Consider the following 13,769-nt stretch of genomic DNA (forward strand, 5'->3'; position numbering starts at 1 on the left):
CACTCCATCAAGGGCAAGGTGGCTGGTTGTCTTTCCAAAAGCGGTCTCTGTAGAACTGCTCTTTGTATCAGTACAGAAAATGCCATCTCTGTGGGCACTGGTTCTCTGCTCCACAGAGCTGAACAGGCGAGGAAGAAATGTCACCTCACTGTCCTGAGGCATTTACGGGATTCTGTGCATGCATGCTAAGTCACTTCAGCTGTGACCAACTCTATGCAACCCTGTGGACTGTAGCCCATCAGGCTCCTCTGTCCAGGGAGCTTTCCAGGCAAGAATACTAGAGTGAGTCGCCATTTCCTACTCCAGGGGATCTTCTGGACCCATAGATCGAACCTGGGTCTCCTGTACTACAGGTGGATTCTTTACCGTTTGAGCCACTAAGGAAGCCCTTTACAGAGTTCTAATTTCATTTGCTCAATGGTAATATAAGTCAAACTGTACACGCAACAAATTCTTTGCAAAAACTGAGGCTCTAGGCAGTTGTTTATAAATAGTTGTTCTACAGACACGAGATGTGAAGTCAAAGGACCTGGGTAAAATTAACAAATCCTGCTCTGTGACCTCAGACAAGATACTTAACCTGGCTGAATCTTTTCTTCGCCTGCAGCTGTGGACACTGTTGATTCATGGACATAATCCATCCACATCTGAGTGCATGAGTGTATGTGTATGAACACACAACACACACTCACCCTAAAAATGACTTAAGAATTTGTTAGGGGATCTGGGAAGGGTGTGGAGCTCCTCTAACGCTTTGGACAAGGAGTTCCCTGTACCCTAAACCTGGGAATCCCAACGCCTGCAGCTTGAGGGGTAACTCTGCAAAGGATGAAGAGGGGAAACACCTCTGGCCAGTCCATCATCAGCCCATCATCCAGATAACTCTGGCCATCACACCCTTTAGGCACAAGGAAGTGCCTTGCACCCTAGAATGCAAGCTCCCCGAGGGCAGAGGCTCCCTCTGAGCCACAGCTGGGGTCCTGTCTGGTAGGAAGGTGGCTGGAACACTGTGAAGTAAGTGAAGGGCACTCTGCTGCTAGTCACTCCCTCTCCTCCAGTCTCACCCTAACTACTATTTATTTGATCCAATAAATAATTTATACATGGCTTTTCAATTGGTGGCCAAGTATTTTCTAAAGTGAAGTTCCTTAGATTCAGAGAATACCACATTTCCAATGGACACCTGTCATCTGATATCCACTACTTTTCCTTGGTATAAAAAGACATGTAAGAACAGAACTGGTTCACAAAGAGCAAACTCCTAATCTGAAATCTGTGCATGCGTACTCGGTCATGTATGACTCTATTTCAACCCCATGGCTCCTCTGTTCATGGAATTTTCCAGGCAAGAATAGTGAAGCGGGTTGCCTTTCCTCCTCCAGAGGATCTTCCCAACCCAGGGATCGAACCTGAGTCTCCTGTGTATCCAGCACTGGCAGGCAGATCCTTTACCACTGCACCACCTGGGAAGCCTGAAACTTGTTGACCCACAGTCTAACGCAAAGACAAGTATTAGCCTTCAGGGGCAGAAGTAGCATTAGGCCAGGGCACACCGTCCAGGCACAGCAGACCTGTTTCAGAATTTTGAGCCTGAGAAAAATCCCAGATTTTGATTTAACCTATTAAACAAAGGAGAGACATTTAATTATTCTGTTTAAGACTGTATTTACACTTATTCAGCTTTAAAAGTTCTACCAAAAAAAGTAAACTTATTGGGATGTAGATGATTAAATCTCTGGTCGAGCCTCCACTTTATTCCCTGGATGGAAATATAAACACAAACACCAATATGGCACACAAATAGACAAAACAAGCCATAAGCCAGCTTACTCCTAAGAGAACTCTCAGCCTCATCCATTCCCCCCACAAGCCTACTGACTCTTTGTTTTAGAAAGAATTTGAACGCTGTTAATAATATGAGTTCTAGACCAGACAGGGGTAGCAAGAGAGCAAAGGATGCTACTACATAGGTAAGCAAACTGACAGTAAGCATCAGAAGAGGAAAGAAGTAGAGAATGACCCCAAAGCCCACATTTCCGCCACCACCATAATGGCACCCTGCCCCTCTTGGTAGTGTTTAAAAACAAACAACTTCAAGTCTTTCTGGATGTACATACAATATGAATAATCATTTAATTTTTTATATAGGGTAAAACTCTTTTTCAATTAATGAACATTTAATCAATCAATGAATGTTTGCAGAAAGCCTACTATGGGCTTAGCACTCTGCCTGAAGATGGGTGTACAAGTCAATAAGCTATTATTCCCACACCTGGAAGGGCAGATGGGCCAAGCTTCTGGGTGCATTCTCAGGGTGGGATGCAAATACAAAATAAACAGTGTTTATCAGAAAAATCAATACTGGAGGCCAGAGCCAAAGCAATGAGAAAAAGAAGTAAGAGGACTAAACAGTGAAAATGAAAGACAAGGATGAACCAGGAAAGACAATTTTAACAACTCAGCCTGATAATTAAGTTTTAAGCACCTATGAATGGACCACAGGAAATAAATCTAAGAATGGAACCGCAATTTGAAAAATCGTTATTTCTACAAAGAGGAGCCAAACCCATACATTTTGAAGGTGCTCATATCTTTTTTTATCTCTTCAATCACAACTGCTAAATGCCAGGGTGAAGTAAAAATTCGTTTTTTCACCTGTATGCTCTTGTGTGTGCTTAGCTGCTCAGTCGTGTCCAACTCTGTGACCCTGTGGATTATAGCCTGCTAGACTTTTCCATTCATGGGATTCTCTGGGCAAGAATACTGGAGTGGGGGTAGCCATTCCTTTCTCCAAGGAATCTTCCCAACCCAGGGATCAAACGCAGGTTTCCTGCATTGCAGGTTGATTCTTTATTGTCTGTATGCTCTTGGGGCAATCAACATAGAAATTCTGTTTTAAAATAAATATTCAGCTGCCCTTTGAAAGTAGCATAAATAACATAAGCAGGATTTGCTATCATACCCCAAGTGAACATACTGTTGACAAAGATTACCTGAGAAATGAGTAATTACTAAACAGTTGGTCCTTAATTTAGCCAAGTCCTATGCCAGTTAATATCAAGCGTTTTACTAAGATCCTGGCCTGATTTCCTTCCCCTGACAGGGACCACATCAAGCTGTGGTAACCATCTTTCATGCCTACCACGGCAGGCACACAGAAAACACAAGTTTGCTTCACAGAGCATGCTGCCCACCAGTGCAAAATATTCCTCCTACTCCAGTGACTAAAAGCCCTAGACAATGCCTTAAAAAATACTGATCAAAAAGAAACATTTACAATAGTTAACGAGTTTATCAATATGGCTGGGTCTTAAAAAAAAAAAAAAAAGCAGCCCAATTTACTTAAGAAAAAACAAGCCAAAACAAACAGCCAAACGCAAAAACTTCCTGCTCTGCCTCTATTATCATCTTGTTCAAGTTTCTGAGGATTCTGCTGTTAGACTGTATATTTGTGTTCCACCCCATAACATAGGAACTCTGCCAACAGTGGCGCTCATCGGCACAGCTGTCTCCAACTTCAAGTGTTAAGACTCCACGAGAACCCTGTAGTTATTGCAAATTGTTAATATCTTGATCTCGGCAGACACTATCCTGAAGAGGCACAAAACACAGGCCCCGGCTTATTGAGTTTAGACTCTTCCATTTCCCAGTTCCCACAACAGTGATTGGAATCAAAATGGTTTTGACTTTTTCATCACAGATCACCAACACCAGATAGTTCTGCGACCAGTTTCCACAAGACACGTCAAGGGCTACAGGCAAAACATGGGAGTTTCTCAGAAGGAGGCTTACACACACCCTAAGTTAACCAAATACAACAATTATAATTATTGCATTTGTCAGCAGGGACAAAACAACATTTTAAAATAATCAGATTCGTTTTTTTAACTTAATAGATCTTTATTAAAAGCAACCACAATGTGCCCGATGGTATTAGGCCAACAAGTAGAAAACTAGGCGAGAGAGGTAACCCTGAATCCCAAAAGCTCCTATTTTGGGACAGATGTAGCTGTGTATAACAAACCCAACTCTAAATGGTGAGAACTGTCATACAGTATGGAGGGAAAGTGCTATCAAGAGTCCACCATTTTTTCTTAGGGAGTGAGGGAGGGGGAAGTCCAGGAGGACCTCAGAAGACGAATGACTCAGGGCTAGTAGTAAGGGAATGAGCAGAATTTCACATGTTGGAGAAGGAAAGAAGAACATTCCGGAATAAACAGCATGAGCGAGTGGACCATTGAGAAGAACAGTTTTCATATTGATACTGATCCACTTTTTATATATGTTATTGGTTAAAGGGACCAGAAAGCAGAGGGAATCAGGTACAGCTGGAAAGGAAGCAGCATCTGTTAAGATCCCTGTGGAAACAAACTCAGCAGATGGAGGTTAGTGAACGCCCACCAGCTACCAAGACTATAACCTTGCAGAGAAGGAAATGGCAACCCACTCCAGTGTTCCTGCCTGGAGAATCCCAGGGACGGGGGAGCCTGGTGGGCTGCCGTCTATGGGGTCGCACAGAGTCGGACACGACTGAAGTGACTTAGCAGTAGTAGTAGTAGTAGTAGAGGCCTTAACTTTATACAATGACAATGTCTTTTTACACAATAACAATGTCCTGGCTTATAAGCTTGTTAAAGGTCTTTCCAAGTTTTTTGTTCTGTTTTGCTTTTAAGATTTTCTAAGGAAGAGACCAAGATTCCAATTCCTAGTCGACTCCAGCATTCTATTCTGGTAGAGTAGAAACACGAGGAGAAACACACCTACTTTTTTAAGGCTAAGGCAAAAAGAAGGGATCAATACTTGTTGCATTGTGTCTAATTTCCACAACTCTTAATTCAATAACTATAGAGCTAACATTTCAGTAATAATCAACTCTGAATTCACATTCCTTCCATTATCTTAAGGTGCAACAACTCCAAGTTGACTTAAATTCACTTTAATTCAGTATGTGCCTCATAGCATTTTCAGGGAAGATTAAGGGAAGTGAAAAAAGTTATGGCAATGACAGGATGTCACTAATTCAGAAGAATTAGGGACAGTATGACTGGCAGAAACGGTCTGAGCTTTGAAGTCAGAATGACTAAAGCTACCCACCCTCTGCCCTTCTGAGATAGCACCTTGTGGTGCTTGAAAATACAGTCCTTCCTGAGACAGCCTACTAGGTTTATTTAACCTCTTTGTGTCTTGATTTCACCCCACCCTATAAATGGAGGTAATAAAACCATATGTGCTTCCCTGGAGGCTCAGTGGTAAAGAAGCTGTCTGCCAATGCAGGAGACACGAGTTCGATCCCCAGGTTGAGAAGATCCCCTGGAGAAGGAAATGGCAACTCACTCCAGTATTCTTGCCTGGAGAATCCTGTGGACAGAGAAGTTAGGTGAGCTACAGTCCATGGGGTGGCTAAAGAGTCAGACATGACTGAGCGACTACACAGCAAACAAAACCATATACAGCATAGATTGTTGAAAAGACTAAAGGAGTAAAGTCCTATAAAAATATTTGCTGTCTTCGGTAAGTAATGTAAGCTTCCTCATCGGTTAAATGTGGTAACACCTCCCTCACATGGTTATTTGAAAGTGAGACTGTAAAAAACCTCTCTTGGTGTCCAGCGATGAACCGACACCAGAAACCTGTGTTATTCCTAGTGTGTGCTGTAAGCTTTACAAAGGCTAGCTCATTTAATGGAGAAGGAAATGGCAACCCACTCCAGTGTTCTTGCCTGGAGAATCCCAGGGATCGGGGAGCCTGGTGGGCTGCCATCTATGGGGTCGCACAGGGTCAGACCCGACTGAAGCGACTTAGCAGCAGCAGCAGCAGCAGCTCATTTAATTGCCACAGCAACTCCACGAAATCAGCAGTTTTTATTCCCATTTTATTCACTCAGATAAAAGCAAAGTGAGATACATCAGTAACTTGCCTTGGATCAGAAGGTGACATAAGTAACTTGCCTTGGATCAGAAGGTGACCAAATGGCTAAGCCTTGAGCCATATGTTACAATGCATTTAAAGCAGGATCTTTGGCCTTTGGCTGAAATAACCAATCAGACATTTTTCAGTCAGTTGAGACTGAGAGTAAAGACCTCAGGGAATTATTCTTAATTCTGTGAAGTGTAATCATTGTCTTGTGGTTTCACATAAGAGTATGCTCATCTTTTGGAAAGCAAGCTCAAGTAATTGAATATAACAGTTCTAATGTCTAATTTCTTTGAAATAGTTCAGCAAAAAATATTTAAGCTTTTTAAGTTTTTTTCCAAATGGGAAACCTTTCAACATTAGGGAAAGTATGAGTGAGGGAGGAGTTATAAATCCATCCTCAGCAAGATGTGTGTTGCCGAGAAGAGATCAGCAACAAAATAGAAAGCTGAACGGTAGCTGAGTGGCTCTTGAGTTACTGCTCCTTGAGAAGAGTTTCTTCATTTTGTCTGCAAATTTCCAAATCATTCATAGCCATGATCCAGTGATTTAAAGATACAGATGAAACACACATGATTAAAAAAAATTTTTTCCATTTCCTTTGTACAAAAGGTCACTTTCAATAATTTATTGAATTATTTTAATTATCTTTAATTTTTAAATTTAATTATCTTTAATTTTCACTTACTGAAAAAAAATCTGTAGTTATAAATCTTAACATGCATTTCTGTCTGGAGAGGGACAGAAGGGTCAGGGTACTTTTTATACTGAAGCTATTGTTTAGGACCATCAGCAAAAAGAGCTTTACTAAATTTATGTGTGTATATTCATTAGAGAGTAATTTTTTTTTATTTTACATATCTTTTTATTTTATTATTTTTATTTTTATTTTTTTTAGAACTAAAACTTTTTTATTTTTTTTGCGTTTGGTATTTCAATAAGTAGATATATTTGTCCTTTATTTTTTTTTTTCCTGCATCAGACATAGACTGGCGATTCAATTCTTACATGATAGTATACATGTTAGAATGTCATTCTCCCAAATCATCCCACCTTTAATTTTAAAATGACAGAAAAAAGAACATTAGAAGACAAAACATATTTTTTAAAATTAAGCACGATTTTATTACTTGCAAGGTTCTGATTTATTGCTAAATATATTTAAATACCTGTACTGTTTGATAAAAACCTTAAATATATGTGGGCTATCAGGAAGATCTATTTTACCTAAGACACAAATATATCTCCCTTGAGTTTCCAGTTTGATGTCATTTCCTTATAATACACCTTGCCTACTTCCAAAAGGTATCTAAGGAAGCTCAAACATAAAAACCATTAGAAGAGAAAACAGAAAATAGATTGAAATGCATAGAGAGGAGTGGTAAATAAATCTAGCAAAAACCTAAGCTAATATGGCTACCATAACCAAGCAAAAATTTTAGCTCTGAGCTTGAGACAGTGGTAGTAAATAATAAAACAAAACAGAAAACCAATCACAGCATTGCCCTGTAAGTCTGAAAGAAACATTCTTCCGGGCACCAGCATTTAAAAGGAATTTTTCAGATGGGCCATTACATAAGAACGATGAACAATATAATGGACAGTGTCCACAAATGGCAGTTATACAGCCCATGCAGTCCATTTTCTTACCAGGCATTTCTTGTCTCATGACAAGGTCATTGCATTAAAAGTAATTCAGAGAAGGCCATTTTTGCAGCAGGCTAAGGCGCCACAGCTTTCTGATTCTCTAAGTGAAACCAGAACCTATCCTCAAATATCCATTGTCTCAACTGGGCTTCTGACAGCAGTAGGGACAGCCAGTTCCATGCCAAACTGCTCTGAAAGCCTGGAAGAAAAATATTTATTTCTTGTTGGTGATTCCACCTGAAATCCCTTCGCTTTGGATATCAGATGGGATAGAATACAAAGCTGACCTGCCCTAGAAAGGAAGCAGCCAGGCCAGCATCCTTGAGGAATGGAGGCAAGGAACCCCAATCTAGGGTGATGAACCAATCAATCTTCAGCAAGCCCTGAGCATGGCAACATTCCCTTCCTGCTACTACTGCTATTGTGTGTGCAGGGACAAACAAGGACCCATAAAAATACCTGTTTATTATTAATAGTCATGTCCAAAAGGGGGCAAGGCCCAGCATATTCCTTACCCCACCCATATTTCAGCCCTAGAAGGGCAACATTTTTCATTTTACCATTTCAAGATACAGTCTATTAAAGCCAAGCAAAGGTCTAACATAGAAAGACCAACAGATGTGGTGGGACATGGGACATGCACACCACCTAAGATCTTCTCAGGCTACTTATGGGACAGGTGTTCTAAGACGGGTGTCTGGCAGACTAGGGGTTACTGCAGCCAAAGCTCCCTGGGGACCCAGAGAAAGGAAATTCCCTTTCCCAAACACCAACTCTCCCGACACCCCCTCCCGCCCAGCCCGGCGACAGCAGACACCAAAGGACAACGGGGCACTAAAAAAAAAAAATAGTGAGTAGATGCTTACAGCACAGCATTCTATCACCTGCTGCAAGACAAGCCCTCCCCGCTGGCCAGCCCTGAGTCACTTCCCCTCTCTGCATCGGGTCTCAATGCTCGCGGGGGCAAAAGACCTCTGGCGCTGCATATCCGCAGCCCCCAAGTCGGCGCAGACACACGCTGGGCCTCCCTCTAGGCAAGTTCCCGTGGCTGCCGACCCGCTCTCTGCGCCCCAGCCGGCGCCGCCGCTACCTTGGCTAATGGCAGCTCTGAATGAAAGGAGCCGAGACAGGCTCCGGATTTATGAATGTGCAGGGGAGGAGGGGAGAGATATCATGTGACAATAAAGGAGAGAGTCTTATTCACAAAAAAAAAAAAAAAGTGGCTGTGGCGGGCACAGCCACTGAGCAGCAGCGGCCGCCGCGATGCGGTGACCGCTCGGACCCGAGGCCGACGATCTCAGGCACCCTGCCCTGAAGCCCAACCTCTAGTCGCACCCGCGATCGGAAACGCCTCGGGCGCTGGCAGAAGAAAGGCAAAGCCGCCTCGGCGGCCGCAGGGCCACAAAAAGCTGCACCTCGGCCAGGGGCTGAAGGAAGACACGGGTCCCGCGAGGGGAGGTGGGTGCGCCGGAGAGCCCCTCCAGCGAAGAGCCCCGAGCTTTGTTCGCCTCGGGCCCGCGGGCCGGGCACGCACTCCTGTGCACGCGCGCACACACAGATATACACAAAGATACACACAGAGACACACAGAGATATACACACAAGGGCCCCGCAGCTCGCTGCCCCGCAGGCTCCTGCCCTCCCCCGCCGCACACCCTCGGATCCGCCCCCCGAACAGCCCAGACCCCGCGGGGCGCCTGTCCCTGGCCGGCCAACGCGTGCACACACACGCACACGCGCCGCGGGGCCCCAGGGCTGCTCCAACACGCCGGCCTGCGCGGGGACCCGGGTGCACGCAGACCCTAGCGCAACCCGTGCCCAGTCTTCCCTTAGCTCCGCAGTGTTTTTTATGAATGAAAATGTGGTATGCAAATGAGAGCGATTCAAGAAAACGACATGGCGGAGCCTGGGCCCCAGTGGGCTTCCGAAGGGACCGCGGGGCTAGCAGAGGGGGCGGGAGAGTTACAAAAGTCACCGGGTCAAAACCCACCGACCCCTGGAAGCCGGAGCGGGGGTGTCAGGTGTTCCGCTCCCGCCGCGGAGGATCTCGAGAGGAGGGGTGATTTGAGTCTCCAGAGAGGGATCGGGGACCGCCCGGAGGTCACCCGCGCGCCCTTGGCCCCCGCAGCGGCCACCAGCCCACCGACCCAACGCGCGCCCCCTCCAGCCTGCAGCAGTTTTCGCCCCCTCCTCACTTCATCAACAAGGGGGGAAATCTCGTGTCCCACACCCCATAGACCAGCGAGTCGCTGCACCCCAAGCCAAGTTCACCCAAACAGCGTCCCCGCCCGCGTCCTCAGCCCCGACCCCCACGCTGCCCTCGCGGGGCACCCTCGTCCCACCCCGTGGCCAAACTTACTCGTCCGGGTGTGTTTCTTCGGTCATTTTCCTGTTCACCTAGACGCCTGTCCCGCGGCGGGCAGCTTTGCTCCCTTCATCTTCCTGTCCGCTCATCCTACCCCCCCCCCGCCCCCTTCTTCACATCTCCGGAGATCGCCTGATTTGGTTGGGGGGAGCTGCTAGAGATGAAGGGGGCGCCGCAGAAGGCAGAAAGGGAAGCAGGGCGACCGGAGCGTGGGGTGAGGTCTGGAGAAGGGGTGCACAGGCAAGCTTCGCGGGGAGTGAGCGCCGCAGGGCCGAGGGGCAAAAGCGGGCGGGGGCTCCGAGGGCTCGGGAGCGGGCGGAGCGGAGAGATTTGGGCAGGGGACGGCGGTAGGGGAGAGGAGGAGAAAAACAAGCGCGCGGTGGAGCGGCGGGGACTGCCGAGAGCAGGGGAAGAGGGCCGGCCGCGGGCGGGGGCTCGGCCCGGGGTTGCCCCCGGGGGGCCGGGCCAATCACGGTTCCGGGGAGCGCTCGGCGGCCAGGGGAGGTGCGCCCGGAAGGCGGTGCAGGGCGCCCAGTCCGAGCCCCATCTCTCGACTCTACCGATTTACTCCATATTGGATTCTCACCACCGCCAACAGGAGGAGGAAGTAGGGCGGAAGCGATGACGTCTTCCCAGCGGCCAGAGGTGGTGGAGTGCAAAAAGCTTCCTACTTGCGACCGAAAAAAAAAAGGAGGAAAAAAAAAAAAAAAAAAAACTTTGTCCGGCCTACTGAGCATGCCCGACTTCCTTCCCTCCCTCCCCCGCCCCCCCAAGTCCCTCCCGGCTTCCACTCCCTGAGGAGCCCCGGAGCGGAATTGTTTGCGCCGCGTTTAACTCCGGATCCTCCCGCGTTAGCGCTCCGGGTTTTAAGATGCCCGAGAGGAGGGAGGAGGTGGCAGCGGGGGACTCGCACACATCTGGCCTCGGGTTGGTTCCCTCCCTCTTCCCAAACCCCTGGATTAAAAATCGGAGGGAAGAGGAGGAGGGGGAAGACAGGGAGCTCTGGGGGTGGCTGGAGGGTTGCTGGCCCTCGGAAGAACAACTAACCCCGCCTTGGGTCGGGAGGGTGGGAGCGGAACAGGTGCATTTGCCAAGATTCTGAACGGCAGAGGCTTTTCAGTTTCACCTGAATCTCAGGATCTCTTTTCTTGGTAGGGGCTTGGGCGTTTTTAAGGAATCATTATTTGTACATTGAAAAAAAAAAAATCCAACAGAAGCCAGGAGCGTTTGCATTCCAGTAGAAATGAAGGACTTTCCCAGGTTAAAATGCAAACCCAAATATGTTTCTAAATTACTAAGTAAATCTCGGGTTGGTGGAGGATGGTCCTTGTCCTAGGCCCTTGAATGCCAGTTTCTGGCCCAGAGGTTGCCAGCCCCATGGGCTTTGGCACAGTGAGGTGGGGACCCCTGCTCCCGCTCTATCTCCCCTTTGTTTTTAAATTATTTTCCTAACCTGGCCTGGGACCGTGCGCCAGGATAGGCCCGTACTTTTTAACACAGCACTGTCTAGGCAAAGGGCAAGCAACCTGTGCCAGGATCTTTGCTTGGCTTGATGCTCTGCTGTTGCAGTTTTGAAATTCTTTCTGGTGTTTAAACTAGGGGCTTCACATTGCTACTTTGCAGGGGTCCCAGAAATTCCATAGCCAGTGAATATTTCCTTCTGGGGTCTTGCTAGGGAGCAAGAGATATAGTCTCTGTTCCTTCCTGCTCTCCAAGCACTTTTATATTCTCCTGAATGTCCCAAGACACTACACAAAAAATTTTAACTTAATGGCAATCACTGAACCAATTTAGAGAAGACTAAATATATGCCTCAAATGTTGCATAGGTAAAGGGTATATGTATGCATTTGGAGAGTCACAGTACTCTGAAGAAAGTTAAGAGTTTTCACCTTGAGTCAAGGGAAAACTAGTGGTTTACCCTAGGCTTTGTGTTTAATCTTAACCATGATCTTTGTGGACACAGATTGGGGTTAAACCCAATCAACCACTCCATGCTAAGTGCTGGTATGTGGTGGTAAAAAGGGCACTAGACAGGGGAGGAACACCTAGGTTCTGGTTTCTTCCTAGCAGCCCCGAGACCCTGAGTGAGGCTTTTAGCAATTCTTCAGTTTCTTTATAAAATAAGGATACCAAGGCCACACTTGTCCTTCTCAGTCTTTGAGACCACTGAGGGTCTATGAGAAAGCACTGAACAAAGCAAGACCTCAGTGGCATCTAAATCCCCATGAGGTGAAGGCATCTACCCAGTTCTCGCCTTTGCCCATTTGTTGCTTTTCTCAGCAATGTTTGAAAGAAGTCCTATTCAGTCATTCCTGAACTTCCAGGAATGTGGACATTTGTCTTGTCAGAAATATCCACCCAATGGGCGTCACCCTCTAGTTCAGAGTACTCAAATGACAAGGTTACAGGTGAGATGATTATTTTCTGCAGGTAGGCAAGCTGAATCTGTGTCATTATAGCTCATTCATCCATCTCCCTGCTAATAACAGTGAATGACTGGCCCAACCCAGGCGCAAAAAAAAACATTCCAAGGTCCAAGAGTCACCAAGTCCCAACTTGGATGTTCTGCTGCCAAACTCCAGCAGGTCCTTAAGTTCTCTGAGCCTCACACTATCCTGTAGTAACAAGGTAATATCCACAACATAGAGTTGTTGGAGGATTAAATGGCTATAAAATGAAGGCACTGTGTTAAGCACACTGCAAATAAACGAGATTAACGGCAACACTTTCTTCCCTTTAGCCAGTGGATTATCAAATGCTCTCCCTTTCACTCCTGGTCCTTTATGTTCCTGTAAAGAAAACCTTCCAATTTTTGCCTTGTTCATTACGCAAAACGAATCTTTTTGATGAAAATGTCCCAAGCAGGTCACCCCTCCCGCATCAATCGCTAACTATGACTGGCAGCTCCGAGAATAAATGGCGGCATTGACTGAATAACTCAGATGTTTATTGATCGGAATACCAGGGTGTTATCAAAGCCTTCTGGATAGTTACCAGAATTGGGGATATCACGGATTCAGGGTTTTAATGACATTGCTGAAAAGAGCTAAATACCCCCATCCGTGTCTCGCCCCGACAAACAGCAAAACAAGGGGCAGGCAAGCCAAGGGTGTCTCGTACAGTGTGTCAAAAGTAATGTCGATCTGCTCACAACTTCAGGGTAACCCAGCGGAGTCTCCCGTAGGACCCCCACCTACTCGCCTCCGAACCCGAGTCCGGGGCGAGGGGGCACCCCCTCCCGAATCCTCCCGGCTGGGCGCCGGGAAAGCCCGGAACCCAAGCGACCCTCGGCGGGCTCGGGACGGGCATGCTCAGTAGACCCGCAGTGCTAGTTTCAATCGGAAGCCGGCCTCGGCTCCCGCCCCGCACGGGCGCGGGGTAAGCGGACATTTTCTTCTCCACAATCCGCTCTCTCTTGTCCTTCGCGTCCTCCCACTTTTCGCCCGTCGGGGTCCGACTGGGCGCTGGTGTAAATCTCTCGGGAGTGGGCTGGTGATAGTGACTCTCCTCGCCCTCCCCCAGAGTTAGGGGGGTTGCAGGGTAGGGGGTGGTTGGGGGAGGACTCCACTGTGCCCTAAGGTGGTTTGTGCCGCCCGACCGCGGCCCTCAGGAGCCCCCCCACTGCCGCAGCGCCCCCCGCTCCCCGCCCCGCGAGGCGTGCGCAGCTGCGCCCCGCCTGTCCTCATCTCACCCTCATCCTGCCCCTTCGGTATTTCTCAATGACCGGCGCTCGGAGGGCACTTCCGACCCGGGAGGGAGCGGGTATCATTAGCGCCAGCTTTATCAGTTCCTTCCGGTCTGCCAGGAGCCCAGCCTTGCGCGCAGCTTCGCCGCGCCCAGGG

General features: G+C 47.4%; 1 protein-coding gene across 1 annotated transcript in view; it reads right to left on the reverse strand.

The window, feature by feature from the left end:
• The window catches only part of SPRED2 (sprouty related EVH1 domain containing 2), a 123,379-nt gene extending 109,680 nt beyond the window's left edge, over positions 1-13,699 (reverse strand). Inside the window, exons 1-2 of the mRNA XM_018055430.1 lie at positions 13,619-13,699; positions 9,920-10,592 (exon numbers count right to left, since the gene is read on the reverse strand). Of these exons, the coding sequence (XP_017910919.1) occupies positions 9,920-9,945 (26 nt within the window). The 5' untranslated portion in view covers positions 9,946-10,592; positions 13,619-13,699. The remainder of the gene's footprint in view (positions 1-9,919; positions 10,593-13,618) is intronic.

The sequence above is a fragment of the Capra hircus genome, chromosome 11 (genome assembly GCF_001704415.2).
Source record: "Capra hircus breed San Clemente chromosome 11, ASM170441v1, whole genome shotgun sequence".
Taxonomy (NCBI): domain Eukaryota; kingdom Metazoa; phylum Chordata; class Mammalia; order Artiodactyla; family Bovidae; genus Capra; species Capra hircus.